General features: G+C 53.7%; 9 protein-coding genes across 9 annotated transcripts; 7 read left to right on the top strand and 2 right to left on the bottom strand.

The window, feature by feature from the left end:
* Positions 1–31: 31 nt before the first annotated feature.
* Positions 32–1,146, bottom strand: LAESUDRAFT_812662 (uncharacterized protein; the record flags this gene model as incomplete). Its single annotated transcript, XM_040914428.1, has 4 exons — positions 32–180; positions 232–357; positions 414–854; positions 907–1,146. The coding sequence occupies 4 exons, from the start codon at positions 1,144–1,146 to the stop codon at positions 64–66; spliced, it is 924 nt and encodes a 307-aa protein (XP_040764451.1). The 3' UTR covers positions 32–63.
* Positions 1,147–2,224: 1,078 nt separating this feature from the next.
* On the top strand, positions 2,225–4,301 carry LAESUDRAFT_759204 (acid protease; the record flags this gene model as incomplete). The annotated part of the gene is made up of 8 exons (XM_040912563.1): positions 2,225–2,397; positions 2,445–2,497; positions 2,545–2,839; positions 2,896–3,340; positions 3,401–3,514; positions 3,566–3,837; positions 3,896–4,041; positions 4,099–4,301. 8 exons carry the CDS (start codon positions 2,225–2,227, stop codon positions 4,299–4,301), a joined length of 1,701 nt encoding a protein of 566 aa, XP_040764450.1.
* A 1,055-nt stretch (positions 4,302–5,356) lies between these two features.
* Positions 5,357–7,506, top strand: LAESUDRAFT_725798 (dicarboxylic acid transporter). Its single transcript, XM_040908892.1, has 12 exons — positions 5,357–5,808; positions 5,889–5,922; positions 5,994–6,187; positions 6,243–6,287; positions 6,348–6,383; positions 6,450–6,460; positions 6,530–6,607; positions 6,693–6,784; positions 6,850–6,934; positions 6,994–7,038; positions 7,098–7,133; positions 7,224–7,506. The coding sequence occupies exons 1-12, from the start codon at positions 5,712–5,714 to the stop codon at positions 7,395–7,397; spliced, it is 927 nt and encodes a 308-aa protein (XP_040764449.1). The 5' UTR covers positions 5,357–5,711; the 3' UTR covers positions 7,398–7,506.
* A 655-nt stretch (positions 7,507–8,161) lies between these two features.
* Positions 8,162–8,548, top strand: LAESUDRAFT_759202 (uncharacterized protein; the record flags this gene model as incomplete). The annotated part of the gene is made up of 3 exons (XM_040912562.1): positions 8,162–8,336; positions 8,406–8,423; positions 8,499–8,548. 3 exons carry the CDS (start codon positions 8,162–8,164, stop codon positions 8,546–8,548), a joined length of 243 nt encoding a protein of 80 aa, XP_040764448.1.
* Positions 8,549–9,707: 1,159 nt separating this feature from the next.
* On the top strand, positions 9,708–12,515 carry LAESUDRAFT_759201 (uncharacterized protein; the record flags this gene model as incomplete). The annotated part of the gene is made up of 5 exons (XM_040912561.1): positions 9,708–10,474; positions 10,532–10,601; positions 10,660–11,656; positions 11,716–11,919; positions 11,977–12,515. 5 exons carry the CDS (start codon positions 9,708–9,710, stop codon positions 12,513–12,515), a joined length of 2,577 nt encoding a protein of 858 aa, XP_040764447.1.
* LAESUDRAFT_725795 (PHP domain-like protein) lies at positions 12,427–14,275 on the bottom strand. The gene is made up of 5 exons (XM_040908891.1): positions 14,047–14,275; positions 13,823–13,995; positions 13,358–13,764; positions 13,222–13,301; positions 12,427–13,164 (listed from the first exon to the last, which is right to left on the bottom strand). Exons 1-5 carry the CDS (start codon positions 14,222–14,224, stop codon positions 12,779–12,781), a joined length of 1,224 nt encoding a protein of 407 aa, XP_040764446.1. The 5' UTR covers positions 14,225–14,275; the 3' UTR covers positions 12,427–12,778.
* LAESUDRAFT_725794 (uncharacterized protein) lies at positions 14,269–14,873 on the top strand (the record flags this gene model as incomplete). Its single annotated transcript, XM_040908890.1, is given in 3 exon segments — positions 14,269–14,548; positions 14,628–14,716; positions 14,736–14,873. A coding segment is annotated over 1 exon segment (183 nt), but the record flags the coding sequence as incomplete, so codon positions are not given.
* Positions 14,729–16,743, top strand: LAESUDRAFT_759199 (uncharacterized protein; the record flags this gene model as incomplete). Its single annotated transcript, XM_040912560.1, has 3 exons — positions 14,729–14,803; positions 14,856–14,927; positions 16,522–16,743. 3 exons carry the CDS (start codon positions 14,729–14,731, stop codon positions 16,741–16,743), a joined length of 369 nt encoding a protein of 122 aa, XP_040764444.1.
* A 498-nt stretch (positions 16,744–17,241) lies between these two features.
* On the top strand, positions 17,242–18,312 carry LAESUDRAFT_759198 (uncharacterized protein; the record flags this gene model as incomplete). The annotated part of the gene is made up of 2 exons (XM_040912559.1): positions 17,242–17,934; positions 17,965–18,312. The coding sequence occupies 2 exons, from the start codon at positions 17,242–17,244 to the stop codon at positions 18,310–18,312; spliced, it is 1,041 nt and encodes a 346-aa protein (XP_040764443.1).
* Between the last annotated feature and the right edge of the window lie 647 nt (positions 18,313–18,959).

Genomic DNA, 18,959 nt, shown 5'->3' with positions numbered 1-18,959 from the left:
GTCTTACAGAATATCCGGATGCACGAAATCTCTCCAATTCTGCATGACAGATATGCTCGCCTCCTACACGTCGACGTCCGGACTCCAGACATAGTCCAGGATCATGTCGTTGAGATTGATGTCGTTACGGCCGACTTTGTAGTATGAGCCCAGGTCTGGTATACGCCCAACATCGCAGTCCTATACGGCTCAGGATGAGATTGAGAACAGCATGTGAAGGTCAGAGCACACCATGATGAATCGTTGGTATTCCGAAGCCACTCGGTGCGCCAGTTCTGACCGCGTGAGAACTCCATGAGCGCCTTGTAAGGGCACATCAACTCCTCTGATGAAGCCGTCTGAGCCATAGCCCGGCCACTGTGACGAAAAAGCGCATAACATGACACTCAAGTATCGTCTTCGTCAATACACACCAAAATGGCTACTTTGATCTGACGGATGCCTTGCAGCTCCTCTCTTTCGAAGACGGGCCTGTCACCATGGTAGATCAACTTCACCTTCAAGCAGTGGCTGAGAAGAGTTCCTTTGATCGGATATGAGTTGTTCGGACTAAAGCTGGCGGGAGGAAAGTCAATAGCATGCAGAGGACGCTCTTTCAGTAGAGAGATGCCAGGATAGTATGGAGGCATCGGAACTGTCTCAATGTAGTTGCCACAGTCATCAATATAACCGACAGGTTCGCTTAGCAGGCACCGCGAGCGGATATCTTCTTCGGAGAAGGAGTCGAGAATCAAGTAAGCTTCCTCTCTCAGTCTTCGACTCGGGCTTGGAAGAGCGTAAAAAAGAAACGGAGATGAGAATCCGTGAAGGAGGAAGCCATATCCTTGCGCATTCCTTGGGTGTTCACCCGTGATCTGCACAGTATTAGTATTGTATCGATATCTGTACAAGAGGAGCATAACGCACAATCAAATAATCGACTTTGCTCTTCTTGTCTTTTCCTGGAATGGTTTCAATATAATATTGCGAGTTGGCTCCGCGGCGGACCGCTTTTGTGGTATTGGTGGTGCGCATGAGGTGTAGTGAATTCAGTTCATCTCTCCAGCTGAGGTTCGAAAGGCCATTGCAGACGTCTACAAGCTGGATGCCCCAGTCCACCGGAATTGGTTGAGGTGAGGCAAACAGATCAGTCACAGCGATAGACATGCTGAGGTAATATTGCCGGGAAGGATATGCAGATTACTCCACTGAGGCTCTGGAAACAGAGGCGTTGTGGAGATGAAGTTGGAAGGGCTTCGGGGATACGAAGCACTATTTAACTTTACGGATGCGTTCCCACGAGGAGGAGAGATCAAAGACACCATCAAGCATGAGTTCTCCGGCCATTCGACGGGTTCCATGTATGCTGCGATCGTAACTCCGCGGCAGGTGGTGTCTCCGCGAATTTGCAATGAACGGGATGGCCACTCGACCTTTCACGTAATTATACAAAAAAGTGTTGCCGTCGCCAGAAGCGATAAGCTACTCATCTATACGCCGAGCGGCATATTCGAGCTTGCTGTGGGAGACCGCACGGTCGCTGTGGCGGTTCAGGTATCTGGTACCACTTGTGTTGACGATCATGGTCTCTTTTTTCTGCTCTTCGAGAGGCATATGATCCAGGAGCGTTTCGTCAGCCTGCCTGTAATGACGGGTGTATGTAACTAATGTTGTTGAAAGACATCCTCCAGATACCACATGGCGAGTAGATCAGCGAAGGCTCGGAGTTCTTCCACTGCGAGATCTGGTAATCGTTCAGGTTCCGCATGCCTTCCGTTCTTTGCCAGACGGAGGATGTCAAGGACTTCATCTAATACAATTTGTGAATGCATTTGGCCTGCGGCTGCACACACACCGGAAATGCTGTGTGCAAACTGGGTAGCGAATAAATGATGGTGCACTCACCGAGACTTCGATGGAAGATCCACTCTGGCGGCATCGTCCACTCTCATTCGCGATGTATGTCCTACTTCCTCGGATTTCGAGCTTTATTCCCGCTACGACAGTAGTGGGTTCTGGGGGGTGGGTAGGACCCGGGGGGGAGGTGCGTACACTCCGTCACATGTGACGTCACATGCTACCCGAAGTGGCAGCGAACGTCACATCTTATCCCGCCCGTGATTTGGCCTGTCCTAACCGCCGCCATCCGTTGTTCTCAGTTTCATTCATCTTAATCAGACAACCTACCCATCCGCGCTGGTCGTGGATCCTGGAGTTGCACACTGACCTGAAACAGTCGACCGCCATGCCTTCTTTTATCTCTGCGAGATCCTATGTCTTTTCCCTCCTGCAGGTCTTGTTGATTGTGATTCCTTTTGCAGTTGGAATAGATCTTCCACTGTATCGTACGGTGACTAGAAGACTAGACAAGAGAGACAATGGCTCGACAGCGATTGGACTGGGGGATGTCCTTGATGTGTATGTGATACTACGCGTTGGCGAAGGATGTTGACTGATTCGGATAGCACCTACAATGTCGTCATGAGCGTCGGAAGCACTGTCACGACGCTGGTTGTGGGTGCGTCTGAGTTTTCTTACTCGTGTTTCTGCACTGATGTGTTCTAGACACCGGGTCATCCGACTTGTGGCTCGTCTCCGATGCATACACTGGCAATGGCTCTGAGGCCGAAATACCACTCTACTCTCATACAGCATTCCAACCGACTGGTCTAGATGCTGAGCTCTTCTATGGTGACTCTCGCACGGGAACATACGCCTCTGGGCCCATTGGTGGGGACATGGCAGGCATTGCCGGTCTATCCACCAATAACCAGAGCTTTGCTGCCATTAATCGAACAAACACCACCGTGTTCCAAACCGGATCTGCAGGTATCCTGGGACTGGGGTTCCCGCCAATCAGGTGAGTATTTCACTTTGGGAAACCGCACGATCCACTGAACACCTTCTGCAACTCAGTATGATCTGGCGCCAGCTCCTGCAAGCCGCACTCGCTGATGAAGGATCTCCTCTCTCCAAACGCGAGCTATCGCCAAACATCTCTAGCAACGTCGACACGGGCACCATCGGCCATCCACCCTTTCCCTCCTTCGAATTTCTCACCCCTGCGATCACCAAGCGCAGGAAGCGTCTGTCTGATCCGTCCCACACCGACTTTGCGATTGCCTCATTTGCGATGTTCGGGCCTCTGCTCGCACGGCTTGTGCTGCAGCAGGCGCTGGACCAGCCGCTTATCACAACGACACTTCAGCGCGACACTGTTCAGTTGGGCGGGAACGCCGGGGTGCTCTCGCTCGGTGGGCTGCCGGCGGGCGTACGTGAGGAGCAGTTGGTGTGGGTGCCCGTGAGGGCGTACACGGCGGATCAAGGTGGGCTGCCTCCGCCAACGGATGCGCCGAATGAGGTACGTGAACAAGGTCTTGGATAGGTGTCACAGTGGTGTTCCCCGTTCATTTTTACGCAGGTGTATCCGTTGGTTTGGGAGGTTCCCGTAGACGACGTGTATTTTGACGACGTCAAGCTGCCCCAATCCGCGCTGGCGTCACCAGCTATATCGCTGTCGGCGCTGATTGATACCGTAGGTTGCTCATGGGTGGAGCTCCTCTGCTGCTAAGTTATCCACTTTCAGGGAAATTCACTCATCCGCGGCCCGCGCGACATCCTGAGTCATATTGTCGCGCGCACTGGCTCGACGTTCGATTGCAGCGTAGCGCACAACCTCTCGTTTCTGATCGGCGGCATGCTCTTCCCCGTCGACCCGCGCGACTTTGCGCGTCCGATTTCGAGCGAGTCTGGCGACGACGCAGTGGCAAAGTGCTCACCTGCACTGGCGGCGACGGATCCGCCTGGTGTGGGCGGCTTCCTGTACAGCTGGAGTTTGGGTGACCCGTTCTTGAAGTCGTGCGTCGTTCAGCTCGCATAAAGGATGCTAATCACGATAATTATTGCCTATGAACAGTGCTATGGTTGCATATTACTATGGCAATCTGACACATCCATCTCAGGATCCTCCTCGGGTAGGCCTGCTCTCTACGGTTCCGGCAAATGTAACGCAGGACCTGCAAGATGCGGTAGAAGCAGCCATATCTAACGGCGGGTTTCCAGGTGTGTGGTCGAAACACTCTGTACCATTCTCTTTGGGGAACTAAAAGGCACGGATAGCAACCTCCAATGCGGCTCCTTCTGGAACTCTGGCGCCGACCTTGTCAGGCTTGGACATTATTCCGCCGCCGACGCACTCTTCAAATGTGTCTGTGTTCTGGACTAGTGGCGCTGCTACCTGCACGAACAACGTAGCTCTATGGATTCCTCTCTTGGTCGGCATGGTCAGCGGGCTGGTGCTTCTTGGGTCTTTGCAGATATGACTGGTGATCATCTCTGACTGGGCTGTGGTTTCCTGTCTGCTTGCGACGTCTGAAACGTGAACATCCATGACCTCACAAACTATAAACACACTCTCCCTCGGACCATGCGCGTGAGGGCGGAATACTGACTGGCAATGTGTTTCCCCGCATTCTCATGTATAAAATGTAAACTAGTCGATCTTTTGGGTTCAAACATGTGTTCATCTATGCCACAGGGTAGCATATAACCTTCGAGCCCTACAGATGAGAGGGTACGTACGATTTAGATAGTAGCCGAGTCACACGTCACCAAAGTTTCAGGCCTGTCTAAGCAGCATAAAGGCGCATGTGGATGAAGTCAATGCCTCGGAAGATGTGGTGAAAGATTGCTCAGATATTTGGTTTGACGGCGGGAACGACAAACGGTGGCTGATGTTCAATACATACAGCCGATTGCTCCGTCATTGTTCCCCCGCTTACTTACCTGGAACAGTAAGACCATTGCCGATAGGAAGATCGCGACGCTGTCACCAATCAAAAGTCCGCATTCTTGCAATGCTATAATGACACGTCGGGTGCTGGCCCGCGTCGAATGCATCTTGCCTCTCTTTCTCCTCCATCCACGCTGCTCGTGTGCCACTTTCAGCGAAGACGCCGACGTCGGGTATAGTTCCTGTAAGTGCCAGATGATCAGTGATGCCTGTTGGTGAATTCGGACTTGTCTGAATCGTTCATTCTGTGCTGAAAGATGTGGGACTGGACCTGCGTTATGCCACCGCGTAGCGGTTGCTACGACGCATTCAAGCGAAATCTCATTGCTCACGTGCGCGTGTTTTGACCAATCGACGTCGAGAGATTTCGTATGCACCAATTTGTCATGAAAGTCTACCCCGCGACGGCGCGAGCGCTAACCCCGCATTCCATCGATAACAGCGCGCGTCTCGTTCGTTCCTTCCGCTGGAATTAATTGTTCCTGAAGACCATTTCACGTCCGGCACAGACATCACCGACTCACCACATAGCGCGCATCGCTCAGTGTCGTGCGATGCTGGCTCCATGCTGGGCGGGACGCCGCGGTCATGTGCTAGATCAGGTGCTCGCTGCCCCGCATTTCCTGACTCGCGGGACCTCGGTCCTCACACTAGCTTCCCCAGGCTTTCCCTCTCCACTTTTCGCGCGGATCGTGTCTCTTGGGAGCGGTGTTCGGTCCAAACCGGCACAGCAGCAGTCTCGTGCACCGGTCCACGGCTATAATAGTGTCGGTCCGCCTGCAACGCACCGCCGTCTCTCTTATATACTCACCGCGCATAGTGTTGGCTGTTCCACACTGCGCTTGCGCGAGGAAAAGGTGGACCCTCTTGTTTCTATCTCAATTCCAAGGCCGTGCCCTGAACTGAGAACACGTACCCAAATCCAATACCCACGGCCACCATGTCCAAGACTCTCGATTCCACTTCGGCCATGCTTGCGAACTCATCGCCCGCTGTCGCCCTTACTAAGAAGAAGCCCTATCCATTCTGGCTCGGAGGTGCGCTTGATACGAATAGAAGCCTTTCATTCCGTCAATGACTGACTGGCGATCTTATCTCCGCTCGGTCGGCAACACAGGCGTCGCTGCCACCATCGCCGCGTCCGTCACCCAGTATGTGACCGATGCACTTGCAGGTGGTCGTGCACCCTGACCGCTTTTCTCGTGCTCGTGTGCACATGTAGCCCGCTCGATTTGACCAAGGTTCGCATGCAGGCGACAGGGGACAAGGGCATGATCCAGTCGCTGCGCAAAACGGTGCGCACGGCAGGCGTGCGGGGCCTGTTTGATGGCATCACGGGCACGTGGCTTCGTCAAATGTCCTACTCGCTCTGCCGCTTCTGGGCGTACGACGAGAGTAAGAAGATCACAGGGGCTGGTGCGTCGCGAATGTGAGATCTGTATGAGAAGCTAATCTGATGGGTTTGGAGCAGGCCCGCACGCGCCCGCATGGAAGCTTGCACTCTCGGGGAGCATGGGTGCGTATCTCCGCTGGTCCGTACCATTGTCGATCCGACTGATTCGGGGTTCGTGTGTAGCGGGAGGCATTGCCGGGTTGGTCGGCAATCCTGGAGGTGCGTGCTGTCAGATCGTGTCGTTGAGATTCTGAGATTGACTTGCCTTCTGATTGCGCCGGGTAGAGATCATCATGGTGCGTACTTGCTATTCACACAGCGATGGCGGGCGGGTGACTGATGCACGTGCGCTTTGCTGTGTATAGGTTCGCCTGCAGGGCGACTTTGCCAAGCCGCCAGAGAAGCGGTTGAACTACAAGAATGCAATTGATGGGCTTTATCGGGTATGCTGGAGACTGTTTTTGAAGCGACCTGCTAGGCTCATGTGATCGAACATCTGGGGTTGCCTCCGGTATGGGTGATATGTAGATGGTGCGCGAGGAGGGCTGGTCATCCCTCGGACGGGGTTTAGGCCCCAATGTGTTTCGTGCAGTGCTGATGAATGCGAGTCAGCTCGCGTCGTGCGTATCCATCAGCCGCATATATGCGCTTTCTATGCATGCTGATGACATCACATGCGCGGTAGGTATGATTTCTTCAAAGCGGAGCTTCTGAAAACAGGCTACTTTGAGGACAACATTGGCGTGCATGTCACCGCGAGCTTCGGTGCTGTGGGTATCTCTACGTTCTGGCAACGTACGGCGCGAGTTTGACAGAATGTGGGTTCTAGGGCACTGTGGCCACGACGGTGTGTTCGCCAGCGGATGTGATCAAGGCAAGTACGCCCAATGTATATCGTGTGAATAGTTTCTGAACAATAACTTTCTGTTGTAGAGCCGCATCATGAGTGCATCAGGGAAGGAAGGAAGTGTGAGTCTCGTCACGATCCTGCTACTTTTTCTTCTTTCTGCCCTCTGCTTGTTGCGTCATTACTGACTGCTCTTTCATCGTCATGCACAGTCGACGCTGCAAGTGATTAGGACGTCGTTCCGGAACGAGGGTGCAATGTTCATGTTTAGGGGTTGGCTGCCGGCGTGGATGCGTCTGCAGCCGACGACGATTCTGATTTTTGTGACGCTTGAACAGCTCAGGAATTTGGTTGATTGGACGAGAGAATGGCGAGGTGATGCGTGAGAATATTGTATTATCGCTAGCAGATGTGGACTGGTGATACCTGTCGCTGGTGTATACCAAGGGCTCAGACGAGCGCACGGCGAATACCTATATTCATTCGTGTGACGAATGCTTGCCAGAGCGCCGACGACATATCGCATCGATATATACGGTGCTGTTCGCAAGCGTACAGATCATTTCATCTAAAGTCGTCATTTCGTCCTATGAGCTTTATTCGCCATAGTCCGGCGGATGAGATCGGAGGCCACAAGATTTGTGCGCATCGACTTCACAGTTTCGCCGTGCATGTGTCTCTCCCACAGGTTGTGTGTGAATATCGACGTTAATGGTACTATCGCTGTGGGTGACGCTTCCAAAAGTGATGCGGCAATTGAGCGGGCGCAGGCAAGCCGTCGCCTCCGTGCCGCCTGCATATATACGCAGCGTCTGCTCCTCGCGATCAACCCTGTCGACGTTCGCCAGCTTTGCTTGAAAGCTTTCTCAGGCTGATGGTTCCCGGAGCCGCGCGTGAGGCGGACCCCGGACGTGCCGCCGGGACGGGCCGGTGGGACCCCGTGCGAGCGCGCACCTGAAGGAGTGACTTGGTAATCTGGCTACTCGTTCTCGCTCTCACTCTCAGGCCCGAGTTCCATCCAGACGCTGTCCCGTTCTCGCTGCTTTCTGCCCACCCTTCGTGTTCTGCGCTCTCTCTTCTTGTCTGCGTTTCTGTTCTTGCTTCTGCTTAGCGTGATTAGTCTTTCTGTGGGTTTTCTTGGGCTGCGAAGATGTCGCCAGCTGCGATCACGACCGAGGAGCCTGCTCCCGAGGTGAAGCCCTCTACTACTAGTAATGGATCTGCGCCTGGCACTCCGGCGGCGCCCGCGTCCTCGTCGAATGCAGCGAGCGCCAGCAGTAGCAGCAGTGCTGCGGCGATCCTCAAGGAGCGCAGGTTCAAGCTGAGTCGGTGAGCGGTCCCTTTGTCCGTGCTGGAAATGAATGCTGATTGGTCCTAATGTTGGTTTGGGGTAGGGCGTGCGACCGTTGTCGGTGAGCGAGCGGTGCCTTGCTGCGTGATTGAGCGGGAGGCTCATTCGTGTGCTCCGCGTGTGTGTTTTTGTGTAGGCGGCGACGGATCAAGTGCGATGAAGGTCATCCTTGCCAGTCGTGTCTGACGTCGAACTCGGCATGTACGTTTGAGGAGCCGGGGAAGCGTACGCATCCGCACAAGTCAAAGTGAGTGTTGTTTTCTTTGTCTTTCCCATTGGTTGTGGGTAAAGGAGGGAACTTGGAAGTGTGGCGGGTTGGGCCGGGATGAGATGGGAGAGTCGTGCTGAACCGCGGGCGGGACGATGGCGCTGCATGCTACTTCCTTATCTCTCGACCTCGCGTCGTGAGACGTCGTGCGTATATGCGCATTTATTCCTTGCTCAAGACGACGACGTTAAGCGCCGATGATCGTGCCAGTCACTCTATCATCTCTGCGCTACCGCACAGGGGAAGGGATTGTGGCCGATCTTGAGACGCGATGTCCCATCTGGGTCATCTGGGACATTTCCCACCGCTCGCGATCCTTATATGCGCGGAGGTATTGATTTGCGGAAGAATACCGCATATACGGGGCGGTTTTTATCCGCGAGCTCAGACGACGCACATTGCATCCCAGTGCTGCTGCCACACTCGTCAGACTCGATTGCGATGTGGAGTCTGCATTATGAGGAGAGGCTCGAGAGCGCACAGCCTTCTGACATCAGTGTTGGATACACCGGCCTATGATGGCACTGGTGGTGACGTTACGCTGCGGGCCAGTCGCCGGACCTTATGAACACACGTCAGCGAGTCGCGTGGTCTGTCGCTTCCATGTATGAGGCGGTGCAGCGCCCCGGCCCGAGCGTGGCGCGAGTGCGCCTCAGGGGGTGCTATGTCTGTGTTGGAACATTGATGTAAGAGCTTGGCCACCGATCACTTCAGCTGTGCGGGTGGTCGTACTCTACGGCTATGTTCAGTACATCGGCTCCGTATATGCTTGTATTTCTGGCTTGGAGCTTGCTGGTTGATAGCCGCTGAGGCACTCCAGGAATGCGCCGAGAATCCCTCGGTAGGCAAGGTAGCATTAGACTGCCTTCCTACCCGCAGGGCTGATGTGCGACGCTTTACGCGCATATATTCACGCAAACCTTCATCCTGTCTTCCTTCCCGTCATTTAAGCTCGTTACCATTGGCCTGGGCCTCACGTATGCTCGAATGCTCGAGTTCTCGTGAAGAAGGCCAGCCAGACAGTCAGGTGCCGCGGTGTGTTCGGTGTGTGTGTGATGCAAGGCTGTAGCGGACTTAATGCGGGGAGACACCAGGACACCCCTTGTGCTCGTTTCGCGGGGTTCGACCCAACCAACCACGACGGCTGCTCGACGCGCCGTGCCTGCTCCGCTCTTCCCGTATCTGCGTACTTGTCTATCTTTCGACGAAAGCGCTAATCGAATATCGCAATTCAGGCGGGCGGCGACGCTCGAAGATCGCATGCACCATCTGGAGACGCTCATTCAGGCTATTCCACCTGCCGTATTCGCTGCCGGGGGAAGCACCACCACAAGCAGGCTCTCACCGATTGACCCTACCACGAATCCACACGCGTCGTTTGCGTCGTCGACACATATCTTTCCTACGGCGGTGCCGCCGCCGTCGCTTAGCTCTTATCCACTCATGAACCCATCGACATTCTTCGCGCCCGTGAAGGCGGCGCGAAACCGTAGCCCGGGAAGCGTACCAAACGCGGGTCCAGAAAACATTGTAGAGGAGCCTCCGCGCATCGCATTGTCGTCCTCGTATTTGTATTTTGACGATGAAGGTTATACGCGTTGGCAGGGCGAGACATCTGGGCTGCCATTGTTAGATTTATTGGTTGAGAAGAGGGGTGTCGTGCCGAAACCGGACCCCGAGAAAGTGGCAGGGATGCAGGTACAAGCTTGGACGAGCCAAAATGGCCATGCGCAGGCGGCGATGGGCGATTGGTTCCCGGACAGGACGTCGAAGAGGACGGACAATAATCCGGAGATGATTTGGAAGCTTATCACGTCGTTCATTGCTCCGGAACTCATGGATAGGTGTGTGTTTGTCGTGAGACTGAGCGTCGAACAATTGGCTGACGGAAGATCTGACAGCTTGGTGCAGTGTTTCCTGTCGACATCATATTACTTAATGCCTTTCCTTCATGTGCCGACATTCCTTGCGGTACGTATGTGAACATAATTACGTTTGTTCATCTTGTTCATCTTGTCCATCCGATTAGGATTACGGTAACCCTCGAAAATGGGGCGAGCCTGGATTTGCGAGCTTCATCGTAGCTATATGCTGTCTCTCATCAAGACATATCGACGACCCTCGCGTCCGTGCGGACCCAGCTGATGGCAATAGTGCTGGCGCACAGTGGTTTGACCTCTTCGGGCGGTTGCGGACGCTCCCGAGTGCCGATCGGCCGACCATTTACACCGTGCAAGGCGTACTCATCGCAGGCGTGTACGCGGTGGGCTCAGGCAAGCTGTCTAGAGCGTTCGGCTTGCTCTCAGAGGCGGTGACGCTTTCCATCGATATCGGCCTTCACCGCTCGGTGGACGACTATGACGTCTTCGACGCAATCGAAGACGAGGTCCGGAAGCGCACGTTCTGGTGCGTATATCTATGGGACAAGCAGGCGAGTTCGTACTTTGGCCGTCCGCCCATGATTCGCCTACGCGATTGCGATGTTGGCGAGCCGGCTATCGTGGATGACGAATGCATCACGCGCGATGGCGTCGGTGTGCAGCCTGCCGAGACCGAAAGTCGCATGAGCGCATTCGTGAGCTGCGTGCGTACCTTCGTCGTGCTGGAGTCCGTGGTCGATATCCCGCCCCCATGCAACTTTAGCGATGGGTCCTCACCATTCTTAGCGCGCGCGACGGCCGTGCTCGGCCCTTTCAAGCGCGCGAAGGAGCTCTGCGAGGAAGAGGCGCTGTTGGACGAGATCGTGCGATCGATACCGCCCCATTGGGCGCATTCGGTGGAGACGATGATGAGCGACGATGTATTGCGGGTGACACAGGCGAGCCGGCTGCACTGCGCGCAGCAGTATGTGCGGATGCTCATCCACCGGCATCGGTTCTCGGAGATGGTCGCGGAGCGGACACAGGGCCAGTATGCGGGCGAGCAAACGGAAGCAGAGAGCGAGGCGATGCGGGCGGCGCATGCGTGTGCACTGCAGATCGTCTCGTCCCATTTGCATATCGCGGCGAAAGGTCTGATGACGTACTGTGAGTTGATAGTTTAATGTTAATTGGTTGTGCAGGAGGTGCTGACGTCCACTTTGTAGACGGCGTGCATGTCATCCATCAGCTCACTGCTGCCGGCCGCACGTTGGTCGCCATCTTGTTGTGTTGTCATCCGGAGCGGATGCAACCGCTGATTGCCCCTGGCCTGGAAGCGCTGCGTTCGTGTGTCGGCTTGTTGAAGCGTTTCAGTGGCCGCTATGTTTGTGGGCAGCGGTCAGGCGACCTTATGGAGGAATTCTGTAGATGTGGGTACTTTGATGCACTGTAGTCGAACTATACACTGACGATCACGTTTTCACCAGTGACGCAAATCCCACTGGAAGGGTCGCGCAACGTTGAGACACCCGGGCCTAGCAACCGCCCGCCCTGGGTACGCCCGGCGCGCAAGAAAACACCCTCGAGCGCACGGTCCCCTGCGAACTCTGCGGACTCACCTTCACATCATGGAAGCCCAGAAGAGTTCTCAACAAACGATGCGTTCCTTGATCTGCGGGGCACGAGCCAGGAACCTGCACCCTTCTCCCCATCGGCAAATCCATCGACTCAGAACGTCGCGCATGCGCTCTCACAAAACGCCTTCGGACTGGGAGGCCACTCCAACGGCGCGGTGCCCACCTTCATGGACACCCCCGGCGGTATGGACATGATGAACACCGACAGCACGCTTTCGATGTCTGCGAATGACATTTTGGCCCTCTTCAACGAAGGCAATGTGGATATGACCTCGCTGTTGATGTCGCCGAATCTGGGCGGGACGACGGAATCTCATGGTGGTGGTACGTTCTACAGTATGACACCTACAGCGAACGGTAACGGCGCTGTGGGCATGGTCTCGCCATAGCTCTACTGCCTGCTCTATGTGATCATTTTCCGTTTGCATTTTTGGTCGGTGCTGCCTAGTTGTACGATTGTCCGATTGCTTCCATGCTCTATTCTGCATCCCTTTGATGCTCTGTCTCGCATAGTACTGACCCTCACCATGTACTTATACACGAGAAGTGTCTCATTGTTTTCTCACTTGACGCCATATGCATTTGTCGTACATCACTACCAGCAACTCGTATGAAACAAAAACATTAGGTCGGATCCACTCGCGTGTTCTCCTCACGTCTTGTTGTCATTCGTTTTCTTCTTCTTTCGCTTTCTTCCAGCGCCATCCTGCTCATCACCTGCAACAGCTGGTCCTGGCTTTGGTGACTGGGCAACCTCGTCTGTGCCTTCACAAAGGGGCCTCTTCTTGTCATTTTTCTGCGGATTGTCTTGAGGCACAGATTCGGCTTGGTTTAGTGGTGCAGGTGGGGTTGCATCGGGAGGTTCTGTGACTTTGGATGAAGCATCGGGTGCAGATCCAGCATCATCCTGCTCCTCGAGGACGGTCTGCTTCGACTCTGCAGCAGTTGGGCCTGAGGCTGTCGCTGTCGATGCCGTCGTAGCACTGGGAATGACAATTTTCGGTTCTGAGAAGATTGCGCGATACGTCCTTCGCGTCTCTGCATCGCATTCAATCAGTGGCGTTCTTGAATTAAGCAGAACTCAAAACTTCTTACGAGCACGCAGAATTAGTGATTGTGGAACCCTGCTTATCGCATCATGCGCGACATCTTGCGAGAGGCCGAGCATGGTGATCCTGCACATTGACTTGCAATCAGCGTCGCGCTCTTCCAGATGCACGGATCCACATACAAATTAGCCACATCTCGCGGTGCTCGAAGGTCAGCATCGTTCAAGACCCCCCCACTGACCACAACTCCCTTTCCGTTCGTCACCCGTATGACCTCCCTAGCCGCCGCCCACCAATTGCGCTTCGCACCTGTCCCGCCCTCGCCGCCGATCCCACCGAGATCGACCTCGGCGCCGAGCGCGCCTGCGTACTGGATCTCGAAGACTGCGCCCTGCTTGATCGCTTTGCGGACCATGGTGTGCTTTAGGTAGAAGGGGAGGCGAGGGAGGGTGAGCGGGAGCGCGATGATGTGCGCGGTGAGCGGTGAGGGCTCGGTGCCTTTGTCGCATGCGAGGAAGAAGGATTTGGCGGTGGTGGGCAGGAGCGAGATGATGTCGTATGGGGCGAATAACGATGCGTTGGCGGTTGTCTCTCGGACACGGTAGATGATTAGGATACGGTTGCGGGCATCTACGAAGTGTGCTCACCAGTCCGTATCCCTGCTCGCTGTCCTCATCAAGAACGATCGTTATGCGCTTCAGGATCACAACCCCGGTCCGTTCGCGCAGCTGCGCAACCAGAGGATCTATGATGTTGACGTGGGTCTTCCGTTCGACCTTGCTGCGAACGGTCTGGTTCAGAGCGAAGACGGTGTATCCTACTATCCTAGTTCCATCAGCGTAGTGCACGTATATCGGATGCAGAGACGGACAATGCACGAGCAGGTCGATGCGTCTCTCGATGACGGAGATCTGGGCTGGTGTGAATGTCACGCTCACGGTTTCTTGAACAGCAGCGGGCTGCTTTCCCTTGTTCTTTTTGCTTCGTGCTTGCCCACCCAGGTGCATCGAGAACGATGCAGGGATTGGGACGTTCAGATCGATGAACATCCTTCAGTCGACTTGCGAATGTTTTGCGGTGGAGGCCGGGGTAGACATGCACGACGGTTAACAATTTCACTTCACTTAGTCACTTATCCCTTACAAAAGTTACTTGTGGTTCACTTGAACCTTATTTTGGCAGCACAAGTGAAATTGTCGACGTCGGGCGCTTATTCTCGGTTGCCTTCACTTATGCTCACTTGACACTTCCTGCATGTTGCCCACTGAGCAAGTGAGTACAAGTGACCAAAAGTGAACCCAAAGTGAACCCCTGCAAGTCTCAGTGACCCCAACAAGGCCCCTGCCGGGCAAAATAGGCATCAGCAGTCGCGGTAAATTCTCTAGATTTGTCCCTCTCCAACCCTTCTGTTAACTGGCTGATTCATTATGCATCGGCCACATTGAACTCAGACAGCTACTATGTAAATACTCCAAGGCTGTGTTATGCACCTACATAGCCCGCCATCACCGTCAAACCGCCCAGTTTTCTGCTCGCCGCCTCGGCATGTTCACATGGCTCGTGATGCGCCGACGCTGATGTACAGTTACGTAGCCTTTGGCGACGATTCGTCTCGCGGTGGCCTGACTGTAATGTGAGTGTTCGTGACCCATCGCAGTGATAACTCACATCGCGAGCTAGACTGGTGACTGGAGCGAGGTCGAAAGGGCGGCAGGGCTGGAAGCGCCAGCAGAAGAAGCCTTGAACAAGCCGGTGCATTTGTGTCTTGTCACAGTTTTTCCGCACCACAAGTCTCAAGCGCCCACGGACCATTATTTATCCACCCATATACCATATATAGAATGTACCACTATGCCTCCACGTGTGTATCTACGCCACTCGGACATCCCTCGAACATGTACCAGTCACATGACCCTACATCATGATGACATCATAGGCCTGGACTCCATAGACACTCCTAGACTTAGACGGACTCCACTAGGCCTGAGCACGCCATAGCACACCATAATGATGTATTAGTACGAATCTAGGGTACGCAGGGTCCTACACCCGGTACCAGAGGTCTTACCCCACTTGTATATATACTGGCTTGAGCTGAGGCCTACCCCTCAGTTTCGAGTTGATCTTTACTTCTCTACTCAGACCAGAGAACCCTGATGGGTTAGGCGAGAGCAGATACAGGAGTTTCTGAGATCCCTCACATAACTTGAAACTACTCTCTTTAGTCTGTGGGCACCGGTCGACGCCTCGGACTGTATACCTCTGTCGATCAACTCCATCTCTATCATGCTCGCCCAGAGCCTCTTCCCACTTTCCTCGTACTTAGCTGCACCCTGCTGAACCTCTTCGGTGAAGCGAATACACGGACTGTTAGTCAGGATACATAGGCCCTAAACCAGCCTCCTGCGAAAGTGGGCAACATACTACTGTCCCAAACCTTGCCGAGACCCCAGGCATAAGGGAACTTTCTAGTCAACCTAGTGGTTAAAACCAATAGGGCTGTTAAGAAGGGCCGGAGAGCCTGATGACGACAGAACCTACTAGGAGAAAGGGACACAGTACTCCGTAAAAGGGTGCCGCTATCGAGGATTCACCACAGCTAAAATGCACCGGTGGACCTCTGAAGCGTGGAACTGCTCATCCATATAAAGTATCCTTGGCCAAGCTGCCGTGCATTTGGATAGTCTGACTATCTAACTACGGTAGAATGCGGTCTGCTTACGACAGCACATCTGGATCAGTAGTAACAACCGCAGACAAGGGAGAACTTGCGGGAGGTCAGGGACACCTTTGAAAGAAACCCACTACAGGAAGCTGTGAATCAGCAACACTTCTGGACTGCTCTGGTGTGATCTGCTAAACCTCGAGTAGCGAGGGACTAAACCTACTTGCTCAGTGCTAAAGCGGCACCAGACACGTATTCAACCCCTGCGCAGTTCTGATCTCTTAGGGGTTTAGTTACCAATTCATATATAGACAAATAGTCATTTGACGTGGAATGAACTTTCAGAAAGCTCTGCTAGAACGGCAGGTGGACCAAGGTTACATCCCTTTAGAGGTAGTTGGACACTGGTGGTGAAATAATCAAAGACTACGAAGACCCCTCTGCGACTGCGAACCACGTCACTCCGGACTCTGTAACTAGACCTACTAGGAGTAGCAGGACTCAAAAGCTGCATCTGAGTCATTACAAGGCCTTGGTGAAGAACAACTCGCCAAAATCATGAGTAGGTCTCAGCACCGAATGCAAAGGTTCTCGTTGGGAGGATACACAACAATCTATACTGTAGTTTCAGGACCAGTAGAGTGGGATCAGACCTACAAACATATCAGTGTCGTATTTCAGGCAGACTTCATCTATCAGCCCCACGTCACACAAGCTCAGTTCATCTTTTACCGCTACCAAGTCGTCATTGACTACTATGACCAGCTCGAATATCAGCTGCATCGCATAATCCAGGAAGCCTTCTGGACGTTCCAACTCGTGGAAGACAGCCAGGAGTTGTACCATCTCCTGTTCGACGAGGAATACGGTATCTCCTCCAGCGACGAAGAAGAACCTTTCTGAACAGGTCATCAAAGCCCCGACCAGGTAGCACCACCGAAGATGGCCGCACAATTTGAACATTCCGTAGAAGAGCACCTGAACCCTGAAGGTCCAGGATCCAGGGCACACACTCCAACATCATTCAATGACACCAACATCATTGCCCCCACCCTGAGATACTTCATGATACCAGCCATGCTAGAAGCAATTGCCCGAAGAAGGGGACCTTCGGCAAGGTTGGTAGAGGAATTCGTCAACCTGTATCTAGACGAACCAAGGATGGGACGACGATTCCATCAATGGGAGTACGATATCTGGGCCCGAGACCACTTCAGAGAAGATCGAACCCCATATCGCACCTCGCAGGTAGATGTGGTGGCAAGACATGGAGGGGCAGAAAGGGGACAAAATTACGTTTGGTCGAGCCACGCCTCAGGAACCCCGCCGGGATACGAACGCTACACGTTTCCAGACAACAGACGGGGGTACTACTTGGCATGACCTGGCCTCCCCCCTCCAATGGAAGAAACCCCTGAATTTTGGATGCAACCTGTGGACATGCGACGTGCATATCAACACCTCCAAGCTGACTACAATCGCTTATGTGCACAACTCGACAATGCACGAAGGGAGGTAACGGAAGCACGAGAAGTGCGCTTAGCCACGAAAGCAACCCAAGACCGCCTCATGAGGGAGAATGCAGAATTAAAGAACACTGCAGAAAGGCGCACTATAGAGTGTGGGAACCAGATTCATAAGCTGGAAACAGAGCTGAACCTCGTGACTAGAGCACTCAAGTCTAGTGAGGAAAGAGTAAAGAGTCTCGAAGGTATCAACGAGACTCAGAGAGCTCGAATTACAACTCTGAAAGCCCTAGCAGCAGTGCTGCTGCCTTCTCCCATCCGATCGCCCAAGAAACTGGTCGACAAAGGTAAAAAGAGGCAGGATCCCACACAACAGGATATTCGGGAATGGGCAACAGGAGTAACCGGACCCGCCGGCCCTAGTGGGCTCAAACTGGCATGTCAGGCAAACCATAAGCAGCTGCCCCCTAGGGTGCAGACGCCCCCAATTTTCCTGGCAGAATCCTACGAGGGAGACCAAGATGATGAGTTGGCAGGGGTACACTACGCGTTCCCACCAGAGCAAGAGATTCCACCACCAGATAGAGATCGACGCTCTACAGCTCCTGCCCTGGCATCCTCGGACGAAGTACACAGAAAATCATTTTGAGGACTGAAGGTCAACCTTCCGGAGACATTTGATGGTACCAAAACCAAGGCAAAGGCATGGCTAGTCGATGTGATGAATTACATCATCATGAAACCCAGTGAATTCGAAGATGAGCAGGGTAAAATTCAATGGGCATTGTCTTACATCTGTGGCCCTCAAATAGACCATTGGAAGGCCTCCCTACTGGAAAGAATGATGGGGGGTGCCCCAGTCTACGCCATGCTCCAGGACTTCATCGCAGACTTCAAGAAGATGTACTATCCTGCGAACCCAGAGCTAGAAGGACAATGGATGCTGCACACCTTGCAGCAGAGGTTCAAGCCCTGTGAGGAATTCAAAGCCAAATGGGAACATTGAGTCAAGGTCTCAGGGTACAAGGATGAGCAGCTGCTGCTCCAACTGCTTAGGATGGCCATGAGGAAAGAACTCTGTGATAGAGTATGGTCATCCGAAGGTATTAGTCAAAATGTCAATAGCTACAACCTATGAAAATGGGTCACGGCTCAACTAGACCTTCAACAGCAGCAGCAGTGGGCATCCACCTATAAGGACTGAAAGGGCAAGGGAAAGCAAAAAAAAACTCCAAGACCCAGCAAATCCACCAGGAGGAAGGTGCAACAACCACGGTAACAGCAAACGTGGTCAGGACATCCGGAAGGGTGCCCATCAGGAATGTTGACGAGGCAAGAAAGGTGGTACTGCACAAGAAAATGGTCAGCGTCAAAAATGAATGTGACAAGCACCTGAAGTGCGGCACTTGTAGGAAGGAAAGGTCAGAGAAGGGGTCGTGCACGGATATATGGCACACCCACTACTACGATGAAAAGGCGCAGTGCTGGTGCAAAAAGGATGCCCAGCCTGCAGCTCGGGCCACTACAGTAGAAGAAACTAAGGCCATACGAGCATTCAAGGTGGCCATCGTGGTCAACCCTGCTCTGCTCAAACAGGCAGGTTTTCAATTCAGCAAGGCTTAAGTACGCAAGTCTTGCAGGACTCTCGACTCG

This window comes from Laetiporus sulphureus, assembly GCF_001632365.1.
Source record: "Laetiporus sulphureus 93-53 unplaced genomic scaffold LAESUscaffold_19, whole genome shotgun sequence".
Taxonomy (NCBI): Eukaryota; Fungi; Basidiomycota; class Agaricomycetes; order Polyporales; family Laetiporaceae; genus Laetiporus; species Laetiporus sulphureus.
This window is presented reverse-complemented; position numbering and strand designations above follow the sequence as displayed.